The sequence below is a fragment of the Lipophrys pholis genome, assembly GCF_963383615.2.
Source record: "Lipophrys pholis genome assembly, chromosome: 12".
Classification (NCBI taxonomy): Eukaryota; Metazoa; Chordata; class Actinopteri; order Blenniiformes; family Blenniidae; genus Lipophrys; species Lipophrys pholis.
The window spans coordinates 10,935,287-10,963,177 of record NC_137641.1 but is presented as its reverse complement, the minus strand read 5'-3'; the positions used below and the strand labels follow the sequence as shown (position 1 = coordinate 10,963,177).

The following is a 27,891-nucleotide window of genomic DNA, read 5'->3' as shown; positions in this document are numbered from 1 at the left end:
CCTGAGAAACTAATTTCGTTTATGTGTCCATGCATGAGAACGACATGACATGTTCAACCTTGATCTTTTAGGGGAAAAGTTGGTAATGGTAAGCAATAAAATAAATGGGAAATTATTAGTGATAGATGCTTCTTTTTTTTTCTTCTGCTTTTTAGAGTTTATCCTGTGTGGCTGTATGCAAGAGATTCACATCAGCATATTTTTATTTATTTATTAAATACAAGTTATTCAAGGAAATTCTTGGTTTGATTAGTGATTTTATTTTCGAATGAATTTTTCCTTCTTTTGAAAAGGGCTGGAAGATTAGAGAAGAATGAAGAAGAAATTAAAGGGAATCGGTGAGCAAATAAAAACATGTCAAAAAAAGTAAATAAAAAAATCAATATCAGCTGCTAGCAAATATAACATGTAAAATTTTTGGATCAAACCTTTAAATCACATGTGCTTCTTCTCGCTCCTTCACCTGGGCTCTTCTTAATTATGGCTCCATGATAAATATTTGACGAGGCGCAGTAATCTCTTGTAGTAGCCAAGAATAGCCGGCTAAGTGCTGATTCATGTGCATCTTCTCATGCGTTTACTGCACCCGGATTATCGACAGGTGGCATCACCAGCAAGTGATCAGCCTCCATATCGGATGTATCATCACACCTGAGGCAAAACAAGCCTTTATCCCCCTCCGTCTATTTGGATGTGACTACGTAACGGTGTGAATCCAAAATATATTGATGAGGAATGTATTTATCATCAATCAAATACACGGTTCACCTGCTGAGAGGAGAAAGTGGAATGTTCGAGTTGTATGTGAACGCAACATGTTTGATTGACAGGCCCGTCTCTCCCAGTCAACAATAGAAGGGGGAGTGGTTTGCGTCAATGTGCGGAGAGCGATATAAATATAGGGGGCGTGTCATCAAGCTGCAGGAACCAATCAGCAGGTGAGTGGGTTTGTGTCTGCAGCGAAGGGGCGGAGCCGCGTTCAGGGCCGGTGGGGACAAACGGAGGCAGACGGTGTGGAGGCAGAAGGAGAGAGAGCCGGGGGAGAGTGAGCGGTGCAGCAGGTACACACGGAGCCGGACACAAGCCTTCCACAGCCGCATCGGACCGCGGCAAAACACCGCCTCCGAGCCTCCCTCTTCCCCCTCCGTACTGCTTCGCAGTGACCCTCCGCGATGTCGGGCGGAGGAGAGGTTCGCGTCCTCCGCCAAGAGCCCGGACAAGAGAGTCCGAGGATGCCGGCCTGGAAGCGAGAAATCCTGGAGAGGAGGAGGGCGAAGGGCGGTGGGTCTGGAGGAGCCGGGGCTCCGGAGACCAGTCCCGGAGCCGCGAGCCCGCAGCCGCGGCTTAACGGCGAGGCGGCGGGGAACGTGAACGGCAGCGGCGGCGCTGGACCCAAAAGAGACGGCGGAGCGAGCGGCGGGTCCGGGCGGAACTACACCATCAACACGGCCAGTCAACACTTCAGCAACAACAAAGAGACGCGACCGGAGGCGGATGGCGAGAGAACGAGACACGAGAGCCTGGTGCTGCAGGAGAGCCTGGGGCCGCTGGAGGAGAACCCCTTCATCAAGCTGGAGAAGGAGTGGAGGAGGCGGCAGGACCGGGAGAACGTCGCCCGCCCGGTGCAGCACATCCTGGAGCTGTACGGCAGCGTCCCCGGCATACGGACTATCCGAGCGGATAACATCATCATCATCGAGTCGGACCCGGATTACTTCCAGGAGGACGGAGGGGTGAAGACGGGCTCGAAATGGCAGCAGAACGGTGTGAGTAGTTACAGCTCACTGAACGACCTCCTGGACCGGAGAGGGAGTGCTGTGACCGAGATACGAGCCAAGGAAGTGGTCATTTATGACACCACGTTGAGCAAGAGCGAGGAGAACCTGAGCACCCTGGGCCGCCCTGATCACAACGACCAGTATGAAACAGGAGAGGGTCAAGGCAGGGTCAGCCGGATCCTGCAGAAGTTTGACAGCAACTATGGGAAGCTGCAGAAGAAGTCCCACAGCACAGAGAACCTGCTGGACCTGGATTGCAGTGCCAGCAGCAGGCCAAGACTCTGGCCCAAGCCACAGCCAGATCTGGTGCCAAAGCCCAGGCTGACCCCCTCTTTGAGCAGCCCGGGCAGCAGCCAACCATCATCACCCGTCTTCCAGAGTCCCTGGTCTTCCAAACCAAAGCCACACCCTGCTGTCTCCGAGCTGGGCAGCCCCCAACGCTCCCCCGTGACCCCACAGTCCGTGTCTTCCTTCCGTCAGCGGTTTGAGGAAAGCGGGGCCCAAGGTGCAGCGGTCACCCCGAGAGACGAGCCAGACAGCGGGCCAAGCAAGCCCACCAGAGAAAGAGACTGGGAGGGTACCGAGCTGCCCCCGAAACCTAAGATGCCATGCTCCCCGGAGACCCGACACGCCCGCGCTGAGTCCCCCTCCAGTCCCATCTTGTCCAAGGTGGCACGGTCCTCTCCCCATTTCGAGATCCGACCTTCCCCAAAGCCGGATCTCAATGAGATTCCTGACGGGGATTCCCAGGCACGAGCTCTCGCGAACCTGCGTCTGCAGTCCCGAAACTCTTTTACAGTGATCCCCAAACGGTGTCTCGCCACCTCATCTGTAGCAAGCAGCCCTGCAACACCTGGTCCCATCAAGTCTTCCCCCTCTCACAGGGTGACGGAGGTGGCCATGTCAGGACTGCCAACCTCCCACACCACTATTGTCACTCCACCATCATCATCAATAAGAATAGAGGAAACGGTGGAGAGGGTGTCGAGGCAGTCCAAGTCGGACCCGTCTCCAACCATTGCCACAAGTCTCACTCCTCCTCCGCCCTCTGAACCTGTATTCCTCACTTCAGCTCCCTCCTCCCCACCTGTCCTGACTTCACCGCCGTCCTCTCCAGCTGTCCCATCCTCACCCCCCTTCATCCCCACTCCTGCAGACCTTCTCTCACCCCCGTCTGCCCCCTCCCCAGCTCCGGGGCAACCTCCTGCGGATCAACTACCAGTGACAAACATAGACGACATCGAGGTGGAACCCCAACAGAGGGTCCCTGTTCCCAGCCCCATGGTGCAGAGGAAGAAGGCAAACACCTTCACAGTGGTGCCTAAACGCAGGGTGGAGACTGACGGGCTGCCGGCCTCGCCCGAGCCCCCACAGGAAGCCTCAGGCGAGGCTCCGGCAGGGTCTACGCCGCCTCAGGCCCCCTACGCACAGCTGGGCACCCTGCTGAAGAAGCGCTACCCTGCTGTGGAGGAGATCGAGGTCATCGGCGGATATCTTTCTCTGGAGAAGTCCTGCCTCTCCAAGACGGGCTCCACGGGCAAGAAGGTGAGAGCAAAACACTCGGCAAAGCTTTGCTGCCTCACTGACCTGAATTTACAGCTTGTGCTCCGATATTAGCAGAAGGAATTTATCAAGGGAAAAATTGTGCAAAAAAAAAAGCTTTCATCTTCTGAAATTGGAGGTTTGCTGTGTCTCTCTTTTACATGACTGAACATTTTGAACGCTTATATTACTGTATATACTTGTGGCCTCACATTTGTCAGTGATATGTTTGCTTATATATTTGATATAGTTGAACCAGAAAACAAAAGTATTTTTTTTGCGACAGAAGGTTGTTGACATTTCTGCTTTTCTGTTTAATTAATGTTGGCATCATAAAAAATGTAGCTTGGACGAACCTAATTTGTCATTGCAACAGCAAATATTAATGACTGAAGCCTGTAAACTTGTGCTTTAACAAGTACCAACACGAAAATGGAAGTCGTTTAACCCTTCATACCGCATGCAACAAAATCCTCCCAGATTGCCAAGACGGTGTAAATACATGTATATGTATGAAATATGGTCCACTAATCTGACAGATTCGACCAGCTCGAGCTCCAAAAACTCTTTCAATTAGTTATTTTTCTCACTTGATATCGTTAAATTGACCTCCACGCTGTTGAGCACCATTGTTGTAACATTATCTGGAAACAGGTACTCTAACCACGACTTACTATATTCACAGTGCTCGTAAAGCTTTTTTTCCTCCCCAAGTTTTTCCAAATTATCCATCAGAGTTGTTTTGATCAAAGGAAGGTGCAACACATCCCAGCAGCTCATTCTTTAATTCTCATCGATTTCACAATTGGAATCTTCAGCTGAACGCTCCATCTTTGTTCCCGTGCACATCCTCCACCAGCCAGTAAAAGCGCTACCATTGCTCCTTTACACAATCCTCCTGCCCAACACGCTGCCAAATGTTACTGGCGGGATCGTCCCGAGTTTGGTCTGATCTAAATGGGGCAGCAAGTGTCACAGAGCAGCATCTCCTGTTTTTGTTCCCCCCCCCCCGAGCACCTGTCACACCTATCTGTTCTCCAACCTGGCTCTCTGCTCGCCCAGCTATTCTCCTCGCTTATGTGTGTTACCCTAAATCCCCGTCCCATCTCTTGACCTGCCGCATGCCTCTGGTGCCTAAGTGGATTAAAAGCGTGTGTTTACACACCGACTTGAAGCTGCACGCGGCACCCCTTTTTTTTTTTTTTTTTCCCTCCTCCTCTTTCCTCACTGTGAACCGCATGCCCGCAAGAGCCAGTTATTTGTCGCAGAGCTGCATTATTGGGTTAGGCGGCCCTTCAAGCTTATTGGCGGAACAATCTCATCGAGGCTGTAGTGGGTTCCTCAGGAATTTGGCTCATGGATTCAGGCCGGGTCTGACCCGCCGCTCTCTGTTAGAAAACTGCTACCAACGGGTCAGTCAATCAATAAACCTTTTTTTTTTTTTTTTTAAAGCATTTTTAATGCGAGTCAGACGAGCATCCCTCCTTCACAACACGATTTAATCACAATGTCACAACGTGTTCGGAGCCGGAGACCACTGAGGGAAACACTCCCAATGCTTTAGAGATTACGAACAGACTGAAAGCTCAGAGTGACAACTCGGCCCTAAAATAAAGCAGCACAGACACGAATACATAGATAAGATAAGTTGAACTCGATTCTGTTAATTTTTAAAGTGTCTCTCAGTAAAATCAAGTCCATGACCTCGTTTTGATAAGTGACCATCAATCAAGTTCCTGTATTTATCTGCAAGTTTTGATCTGGAGTAGTGAAAAAGATGGTGTTGATCCGTGCTGTCATGTTAATAAGTAGTCTGACATTGTCGTACTATTGCAAACTTTACTTTCGACGCCAAAGTTTCAGTTTTGATGGATGACGGCCGTTAGCTTTGCTTGCTAACACAGTGAAGACTCAACGCGGATATGTTTGTGTTTGAGGGGACATATTCTAGATAAGTTCGCTCTTCAGCATTTCAGAAGTGAAGCAGTTGTTCCGTTTGTTATTTGTAGTCACTCTTCTCCAAAATTTGTTGCAATGAAGCTTGATGTAATGTTGACGAAGATGACAGAAATACAAGCCGTGAGCACAATCTCGTGTGGTATGGCTCCATCTGATTGGCCTTATCACAGTTCAGTCACTCTTTTCTGTGTTGTTGTTGATATCATCATTCTAATAATTCTAATAAATTTGTGAGATGTTTCAGAGATCCCTCTGACAAGCATAAACACGACACACACTACGCGTCAAAAAAGTATTCAATAACAAATCAAAGGAGTTGTATTGCTTGCATGCTAATGTGTTTTAATGGTTACACCAGTGCAGTTCGACCTCACTCAGACATCAGCGGAGAGCACAACACCCACATCTGCTCTTACATGAAAACCATTACAGGTTCCCCTAATTCATCTTGAGCTCAGTTTTTCTCCTCTCTGGCCCTAAATCATAATTAAATGATAGCAGAGGGGTGTGTTTTGTGCACGGCTGCTATCTTAATCACCGATCTGCTGCCTGCCTGGTGAGGGTCTTGCTGTATGTTGCTCCTTTCATGTGTATTAGGGATTAATTAAATATCAGGCGAATGTTTCTAATTAATTTTGCGAAGGTGCTGCGGGCTGCGTTGGAGCCCAGCATGCCAGGCTTTATTTTCCATGTGTTGGTGTTTGTGTTGCGCTGGGGGTGGGGGGGGGCTCCAGCTCTCTAATGTAACACATCAGTGTTATTGACATCTCGTTGGGTTCAGCTGTAGCAGTTGCATGTCCATCTGGGCCGGAGTCCAGCATCTCAACCCTGGCGGTTCCTCTCGTCTGACCATGCACAAAAAAACCCCCCACATTGTGAGGATGCGTTCGGTTACATCACTACCAAAAACTGATCGCTTGACAAAGCGCCACATAGCCTCCGATTCAGGTTTTGTTCAGCTTGGCGGTGGCAGTGGTTCAATCCAGGCCTGCGGTGGAGCCTCTCAGATTCCTGTTTCCTTGACCCGGTGCGCGTGTAATCCTCTGCTCTCGCAAGTAAATCCAAGCACCTCGACAAGCAGGGCAAGAGCCTCACTCACAATCTTATCTCACAGTTTTTACAGTCTGGCTTCATGCAGCTGCTTCCTTAACAGGAAGGCCACAAGGAAGTGTTACACGTTTACCCATGTAGGTTTATCAGTGGTAATACCAATGTCACATTTCGGTTTCTCCTAAAAAAGCCTTTAGACTTTGATATTCTCAACAGACGGGTAGAATTACTGGCTTTAGCTGAGTTTAGTGTGTTAAGTACTTCCGTACAACATCTTTTAAAGAAACTTTCTTGGGTTTTGTTGTAACTCTTCTGATGTTCACGGAATCAGGTTATTATTTTGGGTAGTAATGTTAAATGTGACTACAGTGTCATATAATGACATTATCTGCACATTCATGTGACTATTTTGTTTACCGTCTGTTTGTGGAACTGCAATTAGTTCAAGCTGCGTTGTAATCGCAACCTTTGGGAAGCTGGGAATGATGGCCATGGTGTCAAATTACAGGCACCCGATGCTACTGCACGTTTGCCTTCACGTACGAGTCCTATCATTGGAACGCCCTGTGCTTCTGAATAGGAACACGAAAAAGGGCTTTCAGCAAAGGAGATACTATAATCTTTGATGGGGTTTCCAGTGGAAAAACCCTGAAACAACTGGGTACCAGCAATAATGAGTCTGGTGTCAAATTACAGGTACTTAATGTTGCTGCCATGCATCCGGTTTTTAAATGTGTATGTTCTGGCATGATTGAATGGGCTTTTAGCAAGCGAGGATAATGCAGTACTAAATATAATTTGTGATATCTGTAATAATAATAATGTCTGAGCCAATCTATGGTATGAGAAAGAAGCGGCTGTTAAATTCTTTTATGATCTCGGGGTGCAGAAGAACTGGGCTTCTTGGCCAGTCAGAAGAAAGTTTAGGTTTTAGGGTACAAGATGAGGGGTTGATGTGGGTTTGTACCGCTAAACCACCGTGTGTGACGTCTGTTTTAATCACAGAACAGTGAACCAGTAAGGTAATGCCAAGATGATGGGGCTGGTGTCAAATTACAGCCAAAAACATCTGCTGCATGAAGTCGCATATCGTCATTGATTGGCAGGTTCAGCCTGATTGGCCAATCACAAGAAAAGCGGTATTGTTGTTAATCCGTGTCTGATGTTGGTTTAATCTCAAAACCCTGAGCTAATCAAATGCCAATGTGACATCGAGCCTGGTGTCAAATTACAGGTACTTGATGCAGCTGCTCATGGCTTCCTTGCATTCAAGGGTTGGCCAAGATAATTGCAGTGGGTGCTGTCTTCTGGAATTGCATGACCCCGAGTGAAACTGGTAAAATCAGGATTGTGGTTGAGGCTGGAGTCAAATAACCGGTACTTGATGTCACAGAGGTGAGGTAAATAGCTTCACGGACATTAGCTACCCCAGTGTCTGCAGCATGTTCTCTCCGAATAAAGTGAATAAAGTTCTTTGGGTTTTCATTTATAATGACTGGTACGGACCCTGCAGACTCCATCGTGCACCCTTGTTCATGTGCGTAGATCACTTCCGACGGCCACACATGAGCACATCCTGGCTTTTGTGTACTGATGGCTCGCACTAACCAAACACTTTGTTCCTTTTGTTGTCTGGCCAGCTCCTCTCGGTCATCATCAAGGCCCTGATTTCTTTTCTTCTTCTTCTTCTTCTTGTCTCTTTTTGGGCAGGGCTGTGCAGGCAAATTACAAAAGCACAGAGGCTCGGTCTGGCCTGTGTAATTTGGGTGGAATTTTTTATTTATTTTTTTCGATGCTGCTTCTGTGTGAGAGCAGCCTTCGAGAGCGGCCTCGGCGTTCTGGTCTGGGAATTTTCTTTTTCTTTTTTTTTCTTTTTTTTACGAGAAGCTCGGCTGGAAAAGAATGTTCCGTACGCACGTCACAAATGGAGTTGATGAAGTCTTCCTCTAGGTTTTTCCTTAGTTGTTCTTCCACTGCACATCCCGATTGTTGCAAGGTCCTTTCAGGACCTGTAGATGCTGTAGATACTTTCTCTTTCTCTGCCCCCCTCCAACCACAGTGCACTGCTTTATTCCTGTGTGGTGGTGGTTAATAAGGCCCGTCCCCTCGCTCCCAGCTTCCTGTGATCTCCTCTCTACTGGGGAAGGAGTGGTGGAGGAGCTATGTAGGTCAAGTGCAGCTTCTTGTACCACATCACTTCCACATTAGCATAAAATTTACTCTCTTTTTTTTTTCCAGTGAGACACAGGCTACAATTGACTCGGTTTCCATCTGCACTTTGATTGGATTGGGAACTCCTATCTTAGCTAAAGCAGGCAAAATTGGAAGGTTTTTCTCTCTCTCTCTTTTTTTTTTTTTTTTTTTTTAATATCCATGTGGTAAATGGAGCAGCTCCTTGTAAAGCAGAGATGCGGCTGGAAAGCATTCAGGTCGCCAGGGGAAGAAGTGGTTTGTTTTTAAGGCCGCTGCTCCCTCACTGGTTATTATGGGAAAAGGAAGACGGGGGCCCATGTGTTTGTCAGCACAGCATCCAGAGAGAGGAAGAGCTTTTCTGTTGCACCCCGCCTTTTCTTTGCCCACCGCGCATAGTTTCTGTGCCCTCGCAGGGGAAACACATTGCTGAGATTTAAATAGCACATTCATGTGTGATTATGAGCATTCTGTGGAGCTAATGATTGTTTAAAGAGGAGGTTTGAGTGCTTGTTATTGAAAGGAATTCAGACAAATGCCTCTTATTTTAATGAAAGTTGAATTACAGTCAGGTTGGTTTCCTCTCAGATGGGCACTAGCTCATGATTGGACGGAAACATTTTGCCTGTCTTGGTTCGTCACGCCTGTAAAGTTTCAAGTGGGTCTGGTATGTTGATCAAGGCAGGTGCAAAGATAGTTTGAAACACTTTAACTGCATGTCGTATTGAGTGGAAGTTTAAATAAGAATGAATAACTTCTAGATCTCTATACTGCTTTGGGATCCTGGAGCTCAGCCCAGCTGACAATGAATGGCAGTGGGAACCTTCAACAGGTCACCAGTCAATCACAGGAAGCTTAAAACTTTTATTTATTTTTTTCTAAATAAATGTAATATCCACCAACAAGCATGCAAAGATTTATTCAATGCCAGCCTCACCTGCATTAAGTTGAGTGACTATGTGGCAGTCAGTCAGGCTTGATATTAATATTGTGCTTGCATGCGTAGGGAGTTGGGGTTCAAACCAAGGTTCGACAAGACACAATACTTTTCTGAGACGAAATTGAAAGTCAATCAAGATGTTCATCCTTTGGCTTTGGACCCTTTTAACACCCTTTTTTTTAAACTAACATCCAGTTTGCTTCATTTGTGAAAAAGCTGAAAATGTAGTTATGATTGAAGAAGTAATCGACCATATTTAATCTTAAAACCATCATGACCACGAAAGCGAGAGAAAGAAACTTGCCAGTGCAGAACTTATCGTAAGTTTTTTTTAAAGAGCGTCTCATTTTCCCTAGAAAGTCTGTGAGACTTTTCAGAACTTCCGGAGATCTTGCAAAAACATGGACAACCTTTTTCTTTTTTCTTTTTCTTTTGGGACTTCATGAACTCCTGATGGCAGGAAAACCAGAGTATTGGAAATAATGGAATCACAATGTGTTGCGATCCACCCTCATCTGGTATAAAGGCAGTATTCTGCTATTCCATACATCTCTAAACATATTCCCATCGTTTTGAATGCTCTCATCAAATGTCCTTTACACAGAAATGACAGAAATTCTGAAAACGATATAGTCGCCACGTTGGGCCGCTGTTTATTGTTTTTGTGATTAAAGTACACACACGTCGGCAGAGAACAGTAAGTCATAGCCATTATCAATGGGAGTACACGGACATTCGTATGGACAGACGATGGAGTTAGGTTGTTTGATGATTGATTGATGACTGTCAACAATAAAACAACCAAGTCCCAGAAGAATATGGAGTCATGACACTCTGGAGGAAACATTGTTGTTATTGTCTGTCTAATGAGCAGGTGCAGAAGAACCGTTTACTGGTACACATACTCAGAAGCAGCGTTTCAGAGAGTGTGCGTGTCCCTCGGCCTTCGCAGAGTTGGAGCCTTTTCAAAATGTTGCGTTTTCAGTGGCTCAGAGTACCGTTGTCTAAATGGACACCGAAACGCAGCAGAAGTTTTTTGTGTTTTGAAGTTTCAGTTTAAGTTCAACGCCGCACGGTGTTTTGGTTCCCCCTTGAAAGGCTTTGGTTGGCTCAATATGTGGAATGGAGCTAGTTGGTGGTTAACATAAAGCATGAAGCTGCTTTACAAAGGCCCATTTGAAAACAAAAGATTTGAACAGTTTTTATTTTCTTTCCTGCTGCTTCGATATGAAGGTTTCCGATTGACTTCAATGTCTTCATTTTGTGAGCTTGTGTCGGTGTGTCAGCAGGTGTGGAGGCAGTAGGTCAATCCTCAATCAAATCATAAAAGCACTCTGCATTCTTCATCTTTTATTGGTAGCAGTGACAACTTTCCTTTTAAAACGAAATACATTCTGTCTTCCTGAACTTAAACCTCAACATGCCCTGGTCACTGTAAATATCTCTATTTACTCTGTTTCTCCCTTTTTTATCATTGCTTCTTGAAACAACTTTTAACTTTAAATTTATGCTTTTTAAACCTACAAATACAATGCCTTTTATCCCTTATCCAGGGCAATGCTGTGTATTATAATGAATAGATAATAGTGCAATGGTTATCGATCATTATATCTGTCTGCTTAGTTTAAAGAGATCAATAACTTGTTAAAAAGTTGTTTGAATATGGACAAATAGCTGCAAGTGTATAAAGGAACAGATACGCTATTAGAATCAGTGGTGATGCGTTGGATCTGTGGATCAATTCTGGCTAGAATATAGAAAATGGTTTCATAAATACATTAAATCTCTTGGTGTTTGACAAGTACAGTGGATATTGTGGTGAAATAACCAGATAGTGATGGTTCAGGTGCATGAAAATCTTATTTAACACAATTACAAGTGAATTAAATAGAAATAGATTATTGATATAAATTTAAATGGGCCAACCTGACATCGTTATAGTGAGTACAGTCGGCATCATAAGAGCTGAGATACTATAAAGTTAGATACAAAACGTGCAGTTTAAATCTGATTGAATGATTCCTGTAGGTGAAGGTGCACGCTATGACATGATGGTTAAGGTTTCTTTAATTTGTAAATAGAACTTATAGTTTTGATTTATTTATTTTTTGTCTGGTGTGTGTGTGAATGTGGCAACACTGCTGGGATTTTCCCCGCCACTACAGGAAGTGGGTCAAGTCACAAAAATGTGACTCAGAATGCTCCAATCAGCTCCAACGTTCTGCTTTTTATGACACTGGTGGAGATAAACACGCCACTAAAGGCCGACATAAATAAAGTTGGTAGCAGCTGGAAAACAGTTCCACTGATAGAGTTGGACTTCAGCAGAATGAGTGACGTTGCCTGGGGCAAAATCTGACCACATGCTGGTGGTTTATTTCTTCGAAGTCACAAATCGGACTTTGGAGTCGCAGTTTATCTCATTTCAAGGACGAGTTAATATTTCCAAAACGGTGCCTGAAATCCAAGTGCCTCTACTTCTAGTTAAATGTCATGCCGAAAGGAGGTTAAAAATACCCCAAACTTGAAGAGCTGAGGCTCGGTGTAACACAGGAAGGCTGATGAAAGGCCACACTCCTACATTTACATTGTGCGCCTGGTCTACAGGTGTGAAAGTCCATTGTGTTTAATTATTTACATTCCCCACATCTCCTCCCTTACACTTCCTGAGAACTCGCCACCGCGACCCGCCCCCTCACTTTTTCTCCTTTCTTAAAGCCACGTGTCCTTTAAAATGAAAGCTGGTCACCCGCTGTGCTGACTGCTTTGGTTGTGTATGGAGGCCGAGGTGAAGTCAGGAAACATGTAAAGTCTGCGGTTCATAGCGTTAAACCATCACAGTGTGTGTACAGTTAGCATGTTGTCCTTCATTTATTCCGCTTTATACCACTAGTGAAGGTCTATTTCAATGATTAAAACTGTATGGAAGCAGGAGTGGGCCTAGTTTCCAGGCTGCACATTATATTGTGTATTTATCGTAATCGCAATATCAACTTGCTCAATAAACATATGGCAAAAGACTGAATAAGGCCTTGATTATACAACTTTTCAAGGGAGAAATACACAGTTTTTGCGTTGTCATCCAATAAAAGTTTCGCACTTACACGGTGTCCAGTTATACGGAAACAGCAGAAATGCTGAATTTGCATTGCATTTAAAAAAGAAAACATACAGACCACATAGGCGCCACTGGAACGACATAGTCAATGTTGTTTTCTTTGATTGGTTATTTTTTAACAGTTTAAATTGAGAAATAAATTATAGTGGTTACAGTATTATATAAGTTGTATAGTTTTCAATCTGTCCTGGTGTCTTTTTAAGCAACCTCTCGAAAACTCGCCTCATATGCGCGGCCTGGTGTGAAAAGCTGCAAAGAGGATGAGGATTAGAACTCCGAGAGGAAGCAGAGGGGTGGAAATCAGAGCAGTGAGTCGCTCTTTGACAAAAATCAGGTGCTGGTTTTAATATTGTTTCAGCTTGGGTTGTGATGCTACAAAATGCATGACTTTTCATATAAATCTACTTTAGACAAGCTTGTCTATACATAAACATTGTAGTGCTCTATAAGTGACAAATATAGACGTTTGCTCTGCTCTCAACGAGTGCATTATATTTATATTTATATTTAGCCGCTAAGTGTGTCCTGTATCTGAAACAAAGTTTGAAAGAACAAAAGGAGAGGCCACACAACCTTATGTGCGGTAGAATGAGGTAACGTGAGCAAACAACGACGTAAGCTGCGATCTTTTAATACACAGCAATGAGATTTAAAAGGCTGAACACTGAAGTTTCAGGATTTAAACGCTAGAATTTGATGGCTGCCGATGTAACAAAACAAAAACACTGATGCAGGCTAAACAAATGATTTACACACAAAAATAAATCCTGTTTGAAAAGATTAAGAAAAAAAACATTAGAGCTGCAGGGATTTATTTACAAGGTTATAATGATTAAAGCACCTTGAGTTTGCAAACAAAGCTGCGAAAGTGGACGACATTAAAAATAAGTTATATTTCTTTCGAAAGTTTTGACGTAAAATACACCAAAAATATATTTATATTGATAATCAATTCAAGGTTTTTTTTGCTTTTTTTCTATTGACAGTAAAAACATTAGAGTTTCAGGGTTAGTATAACACCGTACAATTAATGTAATTGTCTTTTAAGCCGTGTTTTGAAGGCAAAACTTTGAGGTAAATTAACAAACATCAATATTGGACATCAAAAGAATTGGAAGTTGCAGATTCTTATGAACATTGACATAAATGCGACATTAACAATTTCAGTTATCGGTTTATTTTTTGGAGGAAAAAAGGGGTTAAAATTTAAGCAAACTAATTTATGTAACAACTAATCGAGAATAGGAAAACTTTTGTATGTTGGGTTTCTGTTTACACGACAACGGTGCCCAGAGCCACTGAAAACAAAACTCTTGGAAAACGACTCCCAAGGTGGAACTTTACAAAAACGCTCCACCTCTATGTAAAAGTGGAAAATAGAACTTTTAGATATGCTGCTTCTGCGCATGTGCGCCATAGTAAATAGTTCTTCTGTGCACGAGTGAGTAGATGGACAACAACAACAACACATGAGTCCCAGTGCATCTTCTCCTGGGACTTGGTAGTTTTATAGTCGACGGTCACCAGTAAAAACAATCCAACTTCATCCGTCCATACGAATGTCCGTGTTGTCCCAATGTTAATGTTTATAGCCTGTTGTTTTCTGCTCGCATGTGTGTGGCTTTATTACAAAAACAAACCGCAGCGCCCACTAGCGGCCTTGAGTGAAAACTACATTATTTTCAGCATTTCTGCTGTTCCCATGTAAACTGACATCGTTTTCAATACCTTGCCGTGTAAACGTGAAACTCTTGCAAGGCGAAAGTGCAAAAACGATGCGTTTTCGCTTGAAACGTTATTGTGTACATGGGACCTTTATTTCTAATAGTCCGAGAATAGCTTTCATGGAGGTGAATCTGCTGCTTGTGCTTTCGGGATTACCTGGAACGCTACAACCTATTTTCATTCCGTCATTGGTCGACTGAATCCAAACAGTTTTTGTTGTTACAGAGCAGAAATATTCAGACCTACCTCTTCCAGGGTAGTATTTTGAGGTAAATCCAGAGTTTTTACATTTTACAGCACATCCAACTCTTGACATACAGCTTGACAGGATTGGTCTGCACAGTTTACTGCAATGTTGTGATGAGCTGGACGCTACAACCTGGTTTGGAAAATCAGAAGCAAGCAGATCACACTACATGTGGAATAAAGTGTGAGCTTCCTGCGTCTCCCACCCTAGGACCTGCTGACGCCCATGTACTGCTCTCACTGTCCCGTCACACCAGTACTGAAGGTTTTCACACAGTCTTTCGCTCGATAAAGTCATTTGCCGAGCAAACTTTTTTGAGTCACAATTTCTCCTGCAACACATGGAAAAGAAATCTTCTTTCATTATTGATATCACCAAAAACGTGTTTCTTCTCAGGCCTTGGAGGCTATAGGGGACACACACTCGCACACAGCTGTGCTTCAATCCTCGCATAGACACACATGTACTGGCGCACCATTCAGGGTTTCCCACACCACCTCGAGGCACATGTGCAACCCTGCAAAGTCGGTGTGATTAGAATTCAGGCAAAGCCCCCACGATGGTCGTCATGTTTAATTCAGGGTGCGTTTGTGTGTATCTTCAGAGCAGGAAGCCAAAAGAAGAGGCCGACTGAGGCTTTTTCAAAGTTTATATAAAGGAAGTGGAGTGGGCGAGTGAGAGGCGCAAAGTAAAGGCCACTGACTTGTATTATCTGGATGCCGTATTTTGTTATCTCGATCACTGGAAGGTGAAATCTCTCCGTGTGGCTAAATGACGTTTTTCAGCTCGGTGTCCTCGATTACTGTCCCAAAACACAGATGGTGGAGCTGCGTGTGGCGCTTTCAATGCCGGATGTAAATGTTATTCAAATACGTCTCTCACATGACCGTTTCCATGCTAAATCTGTTTCCTTGTTCGTTCTGCTGTGTGCGCCTCCTCCTCCCCCTCCTCCACCATGCCCCCGTCACATATCCATGGCGCCTGTCGCCAGGGCAACGCCAGCCGCGGCCATTCTATCCTGTCATTAGGATTTCCGCGCGCGCGCGCTCTCTCGCCACTCGTGTTTTCCCCTTGTTCTCTATAATTGGTGACAGCGCTGCGACGTGACGTAGGAAGACGTTCGTTCTGTAATCCGCTGAACCCAAATCAGTGATTTTGTGGGTGGAGAACCAAACAACACGGCTTTTTCATGTATCGGGCAGCACTGGTGTGTTTCATGAGGCCCACAGTGAGAGGAGAAGAGGCAGGTCTGTCATTTCCTACATGTGACAGCCTTTAAGATTGAGGTGTTGGCATTAAATCCACAGAAACAAAACCTGCTTTTAGGAACAATCAGGAGCACTTTAAAAACAGACGTTTCTCTTTGCTGACAGACGAGGACAGAGCTGCCTGAAATGTACATCAAGTTTGTTTTTAATAAAGTATTGATGTCGTTTTTCTACTTTGTCACTATCATCAGGGTGCTAGGCAGTGAGGGCCGAGGCTCGTGCCCCGTTTACAAGTGAAAATGCTAAACTTTTGTTGCCTTTTGGGTGTCCCGATTACACAACAACGGTGACTAAAAACACTACTTTTTTTGAAAACGGCTTCCAAACTGGAACTTTTGAGAAACGGTCTGACTCTATCTCGCGTAAACTTTGGAAAACTGGGGTTGCACAGATGAAATGAGTTTGAGAAGTTGTTTGAAAAAAAAAAGACACCAGTAAATGTATTTCATTGGGTTGGGAACTTTTGAACTATTAAACGTTCCCTAGAGAAACCTCCTCCAATCACAATCCAGTGTGAGGGATCCGACACCATTCTTTGTTTCAGACACACCCAACCACTCTTCTATTCACGCCAGAGTCCAGAAGTGAGCTGTCAAAAGGTCCCGAATGCTCCCACAATGACAGTACATGTGTGTGCGCAAGGTGGGGATTGCCGACAGGTTTCAATCTCCACCCTCCCAGTGTCGCCTTACATTTAAAGTGTGTGCAGTTCTGTTCCCGAGCGGGACCAATTTAAACCGCCCCACTTTTCTGAGTTTGGATCTGTGACGGCTCACCGATACCAGTTTCTCCCTTCCCTTTTTCTTATCAGTCAGATAATCCAGCAGCGATTACACGGGGACGCTCACAAAGACTTTGCGACAAAGGACGTACTATTAAAGAGTGACTCACGCGGGGCACGGCAGTGGAAAAGATATTCTATGCCGGGCATCGTTCTCTGGCCGAGCTGCGAGTGCCAGACACCCACATGCGTCACGGTGTTTCCACAGTTCAGTTTAACAGTGTTGTCATGCTTAATCACCAACAGTTGTAGCACTCGCAGCGCTTCCATCTGAGCACACTGAGAATGTACGTCACATGCAGTGAGAAATGTCCCGACACCAACACGCAGGACGTTGGTGTCTCGTGTGGTGCTCGGACCTTCACTGGACTGTTTCAGCCCTGATGTGATGCTGTTTGGGTCAGAGCCACGAGCAACAGAGGTCTGAATCCCGACACCTCGGAGCACATTTCTGTAGGTACAATAAAACCTCTGATGTAAGGACACCCTAAAATCCACTCTTCAGAAGGACACATCATGAGGACAGATTGTAGGACCAGTTGGTATTGAATGAACCATTTGGCAAGTTACCAAACCAACACAACATTGATCAAGCACAGAAAATCATTGACAACAGATCGTTTCCTATTATAAGTTAATGGCCGTCCAAACACCCTGTCACCTCGTTTACGACACATTTGCATGTAATCAAACAAAGTGTTCATGGTATCAAGTCATATTAGCCCCAGTATGGATGATTTATTAAACGTTGATCATTATTTAAGTTCGGAGAATCGCAGCGGGAGAATCTAGTCGTCTCCTCTCGACTGTATTTTGCTGCAGAAATTCAAATTGTGAACAATTTACTGTAATTAGATTCACCACGTTCTGTGTGCGTTCTGTAATCTATGGTTTTGTGTGCAAAAAAACAACTGAAAAAAAACTCCTTTGGCACCTGGCAGCCAGGCAGAAAAATCCAAGATGGCGGCTATCGGGAAGACCGACATTGAAAACTTTTCTTACTTTGGCCGTTTTAGTGTCGCTCAGCTTGTCTGTTGTGTGCGTTCGGCGGATTGTCTGCTCATTTAGGTTGTTGGCAGTTAAAAACCTGTCTCATTAGCATCTGGATGCTGTCGTAAACCAGAAAATTTCTCAGAATTATTAGCAATTGTAAATCATTGACGACCCAAATTACTTCATACCAGGTAAACCGAGATGAGCAGAAATCCGAAGCATTAAAAAAAAAAAAATAAAAAAAAAATTCACATTGTTTTCACCTCAGTTTCTTATGAAACTTTGAGAGAAATCCCTCATGGATTTTCCTAACTTGTACCTTGTAAAACTTGAATTTCATTAGTGGAATTGGTAAAGGTTGCTCAGTGGAACCGTGAAGATTTTTAATCAAGGACACACTGAAAAGTGAAGTTCGGGAGCAGCGATTGCGTTGCGGTGTAATTGTACCTTTGTGCCCCGTGTATAATGATGCACAACATGCCCTCCTCTGTTACTCTGTCCTAATCTGACGGCTCAGTGGTTTGGGTACACAGCATGCTTTGTTTGAGTACATGCAGGCTTTGTCATCCCTCTCCTCAGGTGCTAATGCCGCGGCAGCTAAACTCCTCAGCCGGTTCATTGTGGTGCTGTTCTAATATTATCCACCTGCCAGGAGATTAGCTCTAATCAGGCACCTGCTCGGTCTGCCTCTAAGCAGCGTCCGTTTAAGTGGACTTGAACGTGCCACGGACTTGATTTATGTGTTTGCTTGTACCGAAGCAGCGGGACGCTTCCCTGAGCCTCAGGTGCACAGTCGATGTCGCGCCCTCCGCCACCCGGCGGAACGCTGAGCTGAACAGGAAGAGATGCAAACGCAGTGCCGCAATTTCGCCCATTCAGCTTGGAGCCACTTCTCACCAAAAACCAGGACACGCCATGCCGGCTGGCCTGGAAAGAAATTCCTGGCGTGCTGCCCATCTCGCCCATTGGCCAAAGCCCATTCATAAAGACATAATCTCATCTACCAGCTCTCCTCCTCCTCCCCCTCCTTCCTCCTTCCTCCTTCGTCTCTCATGTCTTCCTTTGTCAGTCTTCGCTGTCCGTTCAGATCTCACACAGGCATCGAGCAAATGGAAAAGTATTGATTCCTCAGCAGTTTTCTCTCTCCAGACATCAACCTTCAAACCAATTCAGATTCAGCGTCAAAACTTTTTTTTTTTTTTTCACCAGAGCAAATCTATCGTGCTGACTTCTCAAACAGTCTGATTCTGCTGCAAGAATTTTCTTTTTCTATTTTTTTTTAGCTCAAATCCACATATGATATAAAGTATAGAAATGGCAAATACAGTGAAAAAACCGCTTCCACTGTACATTCGAGTGTTTTCACTCTTGTTTTTTGGACATTTCACAGTAATTTGCAGCAGAGAGTTTAATTAAAATTGGCAGTAATTGTTTGGTTTTGTGAAAATATAGACCTTTTCACCACGTATGCTCTGTGCCACAACAAAGAAAACTTTGGTAAAATTTTAACCTTTAAATTTAAACCCAGTCCGTCCCACTCCAGATGAAAATGTACTGTATGTGGCCCCTGAATTAAAGTGAGTTTGAGACCGCTGCTCTAAATGCTGCAACAGCTGATTGAGCGTCATGTTTCCATGATTCCATGACTCCTTAACTGCTCTGCATGATGAGGCTCTTTTGGCTAAAAAAGAAGCCCTGAAGAGAAGTGGGAAGTTCACAGTGGAGAGGCTGTTTTGGTGCGCACCAGAGGACGGGAGTCGTGATCACACTGACCTTGCTTCAAAATAATTGCTCCCATAATTTTTTATTTTTTTTTTTTTTTAATTGCTCTGACCTAAAAACCAACCATGAAACCACTTTTCAAAACGTACAGTTTTGGTTCTTTCAGATGCATTCATGCCAGCAATTCTTTCATGTGATTGGCTCCCGGTTTTGTGACTTACATCCAGGCCAAAACTGGATTGTCTGCTCTGTAAGTGCTGGTTTTATTGGGGGGGGAAACTTTGGAAAGTGGTCTGTTCTGAGAATAGCCCTATGCCACTGGTGTATTTATCTGTACTTTGTGACACGTGATAAACGGCATTAGTGGTGTTAATGTGACCGTAACACCACTACTTTTGGCAGCAACATGTTTGTGGTTGAGGAGTATTCAGTGGGCTCTGTTGTCACTTTACGTCATGTGATGGTTTGAGAGCTGCTGTTAGCTTTAGCATTAATCAAAATGGTGTGGCATATAGATCGGCTCCGTTACTACTTCACTTGCATCACCTTAGCCTGTATTTACATGGCCTGTGAAGTATTACCACACATGTTATCGTCCCTTTTTGAGGCTCTATTTACACATTTTCAGGTGAAAACGCAAAACGTTTGGTGCATTTTGTGTGTCTGTTTACAAGACAACGGTGGTCGGCGTCACTGAAAACACAACTTTTTTAAAACGGCTCCCAAGGTGGAACTTTCTGACAACGCTCCGACTTCGTTATCATGTAAATGAGGGGAAAACCTGTAAAAAAATAAAAAGTTTTCTAGTTATTGTTTTGTAAAGGTAAAACTGTTGCTTGAAACGTTTTAGTGTATATGGAGCCTTACTTTGTATTGACAGTAACTGGTACAGTACTTTTTCAGAAGTTAGTATTTTCTAACTTCCCACGGTTATGGAAGTGCAGATGGTTTAGAAATCTGCAGAAAACAGAGTAGTAATGGAACTGGATCAGAATCTAAACATCGACAGTTCTTATCATAAGACTAGTCTTGATAAATCTATTGCGCGAGTCAGAATTAGATCATCATCCTGAAAAGGAGTCTCTCCGACATCATCAGTTTTCATGAGAGGCTAAACAGATTCCTAATTGGTGGCAGATTTCATCAACAGCGTTAATAAAATGTTCCCTTTACTACAATCATCAGATGAGGCGATAAAGCTTCATCCTCTCACACATGCGTGCACTTGCATTGCTATAAACAGAGAGCCTTTGATTACTCCTGAACAAAGCTGGTATAATAAGTCAGTTGTTGGTGTCCTGGCGTTGCCGTTTGAGCGCCCCCGTGGTGAACAAGAAGGCCGGCAGGCCCGAATCGGGCCCCAGTTGGCTCGTCCCACAGCCTGAGGACAGAAGACGAATCACTTCTGCTTCCATGACGCCGGCTTTTTATGCCAGACTAGAAGACTAGCAGCTCCGACTGCAGCAGGACAATCTAGGCCCCACTTCAGTTGTGTTTTTCTTTCCTTTCTGCTGAACGATAAGAGTCGGGCAGAGGACGGGGAGCGTTGCAGTCTCACCTAACAGGAGTCTCATGTGAGACGAGACACGGGGGGAAAAGCGAAAGACGGTGAAAGAGGAAGCGAGCCCAGCGGCAAGCTTGATTTATTGATGGCACTCGCTTTTGGCATCCAGAGACTTCCTCCAAGACAGGATGTCTGTTTAGCAGGGAAACACAGTCTTCTTTTTATTTATTTTTTTATTTTGCAGCGTAAGATTTTACACAGGAACTATAGAAAGCAGTTTGAGGGGCTAAAAATAGGCGACGTCTGGGAGAGATGTTAACATTGTGTCTGTATGTGTGTGTGTGTGTGTGTGTGTGTAGACACACAGCACCGTGCTGCTTGTACAGATGAATGAAAATCATTTCTTCTGCTTGATAGAAGGAAACAGTGTGGAAAAAATACATGCCTGGGTAAAAATGCAATCCCTCTAAATGCAATATCTGTTAATGGAAGCAGTGAGCCCCAACTTATTTCATTTTCCCTCTCTGATTGGCTGCAGAGCCCCCTGTACAAACTCTGGTTTTCCAAAACCGACAGAGGAAAAAAAAACAAACCCAAAGCTTGGATACAATCAAATCAATCAAGTTTTATACCCTCTAAATATTTCCCAGTCCTCGGAGAAACAATTAAATGTTGCCTTGGGCCTTTTACGGTCGGTAATCTTTCAAATTGCATTTGGTCAATTCAACAAGTTGCTAATTGTTGTGTATGTTTTCACCTTTTGTGTGCACAGACCTGAGCTGCGGCGTATTTATCTAGAGACTTGATTATATTTAGCAAATCTGAACAAAGTACCTTACGCTCTGCTCTCAGTAAAACACATTAAAAAAGAGCGGTCCCATGTGATCTTAAAGAATCTGATGGTTGTTTAAGGATTCCCCTGATCCCAAATAAACAGACAGAAACAAGGTAATCTTACTTTGTGGCTAAAATGACAGTTCTCATTTGTTAATTCGTACTTTTACAAGTTATATTAGGTTTTGTTGCAGAAAACAAAACAATAATGACTCAGGCCTCTGATCATTACTGACATGGTCCAGTTTCCTGGATCGAGTTTGATTCTTGCCCACGCTGCAAACCAACCTTCATAGGAAGCTTCTTTTTTTTTTTTTAACTTGTCTAAGTAAATTAAATTACTTGTTCTTTTTACCTGGAAAGCTTTTTGTCATTGTTATTGTTAACCTGTGATTTCTCATCTGGAATGCTCACGTTAACGCCCTCAAAAAAACCTTGTATGTTTGAGAGTGTGCCTTGCTCAAGCATCATCAATCCATGATGATGAGGATAGTTGTATTAGTGAGTATAAAAGCTGCCTTCAAATACCTGTTTGCACTAGACAAGAGGACCAAACCTTTTCCTGCTGCGGTTCATTGACTTCTAAGAGCAGCACAGGCCGAAAAGCATCGACGTCCGCCAAACCTGAAAACTAAAAGACGTCCAATCTACCCTCTCCTGGCAGATAATGGAGAAATTGCTCCAATACTTTGGACTTTTTTTATGTTTTTATCAGCAATTCTAAGCTTCAATCTGTTGAGTACCTTCAGAGTAATCCTGGGGATACATTTAGGTCAGCATTACTGTCCTAAGTCCTAAGTGCAGTTTCCCACATGGCTTTGTCAGACTTTATGAGGCGGGCTTCTTGACCTGTATAAATGTCCTATATTTTGTAATCAAATGCAGCCAGGTTACGTATATCTGATTCAGGCCACATTTACACGACAGTGTCTCAAGTGAAAACTCATCTTTATCTGAAAGAATCGCTAATCAATAGTCTCAATACGATACTTTGAGACTTCTGACATGACTGTAGAAACCTTGAGTGTCATAGCCACGTCATATTCTGTAAAAACTCAACTAAACTCTGGCTGTAGGGCCAAGCTTGTTGTTGTAAACACGTGCAAATGTTTAGTCATCAATTCAGAGCCCAGTTGATGAACTCTAGATATACAGTGTTTATTATTGGGGGGGGGGGGGGGGGGGGGGGTTTCTACTGAACTCGTATCATCATTTTTTTAGACATTAACCTTTTCACACTTGTGAATTGGTGAAGGATGTGGGAACCTTGAGGTTAACCGGGAGCTCAGCGCAGCCTCACTGAAACGGAGGCGCGGTGGCCGGATGGCGGCCTTGTGATGGAGATTAGGGCAGATTTAGCTCCTGGGCCACAGTGTGGAGGGAGGCAGGTACAACACGGTAAGAGCAGTCAGCTGACTGCCTCGGGGGGGGGGGGACAGACACAGACAAACCTACTGTTTCATGCGTGCGGACGTGCGTTTATCAGTTGTGATCTCCCCGGCAACTCAAAAGGAGAAAATAAAAGCTCCTGCGCCGCCTGCATGTGGCCAGAACACATGAATAGTGGCTTATTAGAAACTGTTTATGGCCTCGGTGTCAACTTACAGCCCAAAGGCAGAGTTTGTTTTTGTGAGCAAACCGAAGTAAAAACTTTTATTTCTTTGCAATGGAAAGTCGCATCCAGCAGCTGGTTCATTTCTCTTTAAACTGACAGATGCTTGGTGAAGTCGTCTCAAATCGATGGAATCGGGACAAGTTAACGTTGTGTTGGAGGACGTTTTGCCTTTTAACGGCCCGAACTGATGACTTTCAGGTCCAGTTGCTTTGAGATCATGTTGTGGGGCGCAACAAACCCTCGCCATTCATGTGGGATCACGGGCTTTGTCTCGCCGAGCGGATCCATGTTTGCAGACGGACACACCCTGTCGATCAATCCTCGTCCTCGTCCCGCCTACCGCGGCCGTGCAGTGGAGGCGGCCCGAACGCACTGCGAGAATCGCCAATTAAAAGCTCTGCTGAATAAGTCATGAAGCGGCCGTTAGTGCTGCATCAGCAGATGACTCAGACTCGGGATGGCCTTCGGTTTAATCGCACAGCAATGAGGATGTAATAACCACTTAATGGTAACTGTGCTCATAAACCGCCGTCAGTTTGAAGGACCGTGTCCTCGAGTCATTTGTACAACTCCGCAAAAGTTGGGACACTGTGGAGAATGGGAGCGATTATCGGCTGCAAGGATTTACAAACCTCATCAAGACGTTTTGTATTTACAACACAACATCTGATCACATCATTGAAATCATCTAAATTTCAACACCTGAAACTCTTGAAGATGGACATAATTGTAAAACTGTCTCGCTTGATGTATTTCTAAATTGACAGACACTATGAAATTAAGCTTTAGTCATTGCTCCAATCCCCTTGCTCTCAAGGGAACAAGGAAACCTTTGTCTGGATTTTCCTGCAGCATTTCATTTGCAGTTTAGATATAATTAATACTACAAGCTACATTTGAGCCACATTTGTGTATATTGCTTGTATTGTTTGTGATTTTTTTTTATATTCCCGTGGAGAGTGGTGTTTTTTTTTTGCATCCCGGAAATCAGAAATCACAATCACAGAATCTTGGCACAAAAACCCTCAGATTGAACGCGTCGAACACAAATCAAAGTTTTATTTTCGTTTTGCATTTGGAAGAACTTTGCTATAGACAACTGAAGCTTCATGTCTTACTTCAAAATGAAGAGCGTCTTTAAGCCGACCACGGTGAAGAAAAGAAGACACTCTGTGCTGAAAGTGTTTGTCGCGCAGACAAAAGAACGGCGTGTTGTAACTGATGGTGTCTCGTTGAGCTTTCAAAGGTCAAATTAGTTCAAAATGACGTGGAGAGAGAGATGAGTGGTCATGACGTGTGCATGAAAAGAGATGTTCTGAAAGTACTACTGCAAATACCTTGAAGACTGATGGCTGAGTACAGCATCATGACGTAATGTGTTTCCTGCTTTACTATTTCACTAAACACTGAACTGACTCACTTCTCCGCTAAAAGACGAAGGGCTTTACAGAGTCAAATATTCACGTGTAGTTTTTCTGTCCCAGCTGGCGATCTCCTTCAACGAGTCGAGTCTGCAGAGTACGTACGAGTACCCGTCGGAGAGCAGCGTGTGGGACAGCGGGGAGGAGGACGAGGACGACAAACGGGACGGGCAGCTGTCGGACGAACAGCCCAGCATGGTGGGACGCATCCACATCCCCCGGCCCAGCCTCACCGGCTCGCCCACACACGCTGGCAACGGTAACGGTGAGGGCGCGCTGAAGACACGCCGGTCAGCGTGTCCCTGTTCTGATAAGACATCGGGAAGTTTAAGGATTCACAGGGATTTCATTCCCCGATGGTGTTTTTGGCCCCTGGTCAACCGGCAGGATCAAGATGCCAAAAAAAAAAAAAACAAACCCCAATGATTAGTATCTTGATGTTGAACCAGATGTTTAGAGATGGAATGGTTCAGGTCAGGGGTCGGCAGCCTTTATGACCTGAAGAGCTGCTTTCACAATTCCCCACCAAATAAAATTGGCCCGGAGCCACAAAACTATCTGAAATGAAACAAAAACATCTTAAAATAAAGTGTCCAAGGTACATTTTAGATATATTTTATTCATTTTTTAGCTCTTGTAGCCATTTTTTTTTTTTTTTCATGGATTTTTCTACTTTTTCTACTTCTGCTATTTTATGCATCTTGGCTAAACTGATGCATAATTTTAACCTTTTAGCCGCTTCAGCTATTTAACTATTTATCGCTGCCGTGTGCTTCCTCGTGGTTAGAGCATTTTTAGCTATACTAGCAAATGTTTGTTTGGTTTTTTCCCCTCGTTTCTTCTTTTTTCTTTTCCTGAAAAACAAACCCTGTACGAGCAATTTTAATCATTTTAGCGGAAACATTTTTTTACTGTGTTATTAAAGGATTATTTGAATAGTTACAGCAATTTAATAATTGTTTAAGGCAATTCCTGGTATTCTGGCTGCTGTACTTTATTTATCTATTTTTATCCTGGAGATTAGACCACTTTTGAGAATCAGTGTGTTATGCAACGAGAATCCCAAATGTAAGGAAGATGTTTATTCACAAAGAATATTCTGAAAGCTTCAGCGAGCCACTGCAGAAGCGCTGAAGAGCCACATGTGGCTCCAGAGTCGCAGGTTGCAGACCCCTGGTTCAGGCTAACTTTACTGTTTATCGATGATCCCCAGAAGTTGAGCCCTGATGACGATTAGCATTAATGTCATAATGTAGTAACGGAGCAGTCGCTGCAGAAAAGTAGAATCGCGTGTAAATGTGACCTGGTTTATCACGAGTGTATTTATTGACTGACGGAGGAGAAGCATTGCTTTGATGTGTGTTGGGCTCCTAAAGAGAAGCCTTTTGAAGTTTCAGATTGAGTCAGAGGTGTGGAGACGTTTGCTGTCTGTTGAAAGCTTCCGCTTCTGCGGCCGTCTGTGGTTTGAAGCGAGCGAGCGGGTCGTGCACCAGAGTCTCATTTTCCGCTCATTCACGTTGGCTTCACCCTCCAAAGAGAGAAGGAGCTGAGTGAAGCCTGTGATTCTAGTTATGGCTGCTTTATTGCCTCATTGGTAATGGCGAGGCGTAACCAGGAAGGGAACCCAGGAGTAGGGTGACACAGACCTCTAGTGGACAGGCGTGGAACTGCAGCAGAGTGCAGACAGAAAGTGATGCTGATCGTCTCTGCTGTGTCCGCAGATCTTTCTAACTACATTCCCAAACACTCGGTGGACTTCAGCACCTGGCAGGAGCTGAAACGGGACGAGAGCGCGCTACAAGAGGAAACCACTGCACACCAGACGCAGCTCACCGAGGAGGTCATGGTGAGAGGGAAACGCATGCGGACCATCATTGATTCTAAACATCACAGTGGGATCAGCCACAATTAATTCAATTAGTTGATATCATCCAAGTACGTACTTATTTCTATGGTGGTTGCACGTTTCATTGACACCGAGTTGATTTCCTCCCCAGCTCACGCCTGCAGACAGCTCCTCGCTCTCTGATTACAGCAGCGAGCCCGCCCTCTACTTCTGACCGACCAATCAGCCTCCTGCTGTCCACTCTCCAGAGAAGCACACCTTCCTGATGGGATCTCCTGGTTTGTTTGGTTTCTTTTTTTTTTTGGGGGGGGGGGGGGCTGATTTCCTGCCACGGTACCACTGCAGCCTCCTCCACCTGCCTGCCCTTGGGTTTCCTTCTTCTTTTTTTTTTTTTTTGGTTGAAGACAAAAAACCCAAAAGAAGCAGCTGGACTGTCTCACCACTCCGCTCTCCGGACAGTTGATCTGTCGACGCCGACATTTCTCACCAAATCTTCACCCCGCCACACTTTTTCACTCAATGTTGTACGCCAAGGAGCGAACACAAGGGAAGGGAATGAAGCGGTTTCGCCACTCGTCAGTGTTAGCATGGAGACGCAAGGACTTCCTCCAAGAGGAGCTGGAGAACTCTTTACAGCAGATTCAAACACACACACACACACACACACACAAAAAAAATGATGAAAGGGTGCCACAGATGTTTTCTTCTTTTTGTTGTTTTTGTATGGCATGTTTTGATTTCAGCTCCGTTGGTCCTCTTTATCAAGCTTCCGTATGCCTTTTTTCTACGTTCTCTGGCAAACTATGCTGTATCCAAGCTGCTGGACGACCGGCTCGGAGGGAACATATGCATCCCAAGAGGGAGGGAGGGTGGGGGAGGGGGGGGCGGTCAATCAGTAGCAACTCTGTAAAAAAAAAAAAAAAAAAATTTAAAAAAAATACAAGCTTGAAAGAAGTGACCTTGGCCAATAACGTCTGTAATGTTCATACTGCTGGTGAGGAAAGGAAGCGTCCCGCTCTAGAATGTCTATATCCTCTAGAGGAAAACTCCTCGGACTTCTCCTGTATTTATTCCTGCTCGTTTGCATGTTCTAAACCTGCTCATGTACAGAAACAAAAACAACAAAAAAAACAAAAACTTCTTTGTTTTGTCATGTAGACATTTTGCTTGATGTGGGAGGAAGCAGAAGCCCTGAACCCCCCCCCCTCCCCCGGACCACATGTGTTTCTGTCCTTGTTTTTCCAGTGGGACCTCACATACTTTGACATTCCGGTCCATTGAAGACGGTCGCTGCCCGATCTGACACAGAAAACTCTTTTGTTCAGTAAATGCAATGCCGGGCTGGCCGGAGGGCACTC

General features: G+C 44.5%; 1 protein-coding gene across 2 annotated transcripts; it reads left to right on the top strand.

Annotated features, from left to right (window-relative positions):
* Positions 1-982: 982 nt before the first annotated feature.
* tprn (taperin) lies at positions 983-27,441 on the top strand. 2 transcript variants are annotated; one of them, XM_080476512.1, is made up of 4 exons: positions 983-3,323; positions 24,751-24,952; positions 26,409-26,533; positions 26,685-27,441. In XM_080476512.1, the coding sequence occupies exons 1-4, from the start codon at positions 1,173-1,175 to the stop codon at positions 26,745-26,747; spliced, it is 2,541 nt and encodes an 846-aa protein (XP_080332638.1). In that variant the 5' UTR covers positions 983-1,172; the 3' UTR covers positions 26,748-27,441. The 2 variants fall into 2 exon arrangements, with proteins under 2 accessions (XP_080332638.1, XP_080332639.1); XM_080476513.1 differs by having other exon boundaries at positions 1,007-3,323; positions 24,751-24,946.
* Positions 27,442-27,891: the final 450 nt, after the last annotated feature.

Coding starts and splice junctions, on each gene's coding strand:
- tprn (XM_080476512.1), top strand. CDS start 1,173: ATGTCGGGCGGAGGAGAGGTTCGCGTCCTCCGCCAAGAGCCCGGACAA. Junction 3,324..24,750: donor CGGGCTCCACGGGCAAGAAG/GTGAGAGCAAAA, acceptor TTTCTGTCCCAG/CTGGCGATCTCCTTCAACGA. Junction 24,953..26,408: donor ACACGCTGGCAACGGTAACG/GTGAGGGCGCGC, acceptor CTGTGTCCGCAG/ATCTTTCTAACTACATTCCC.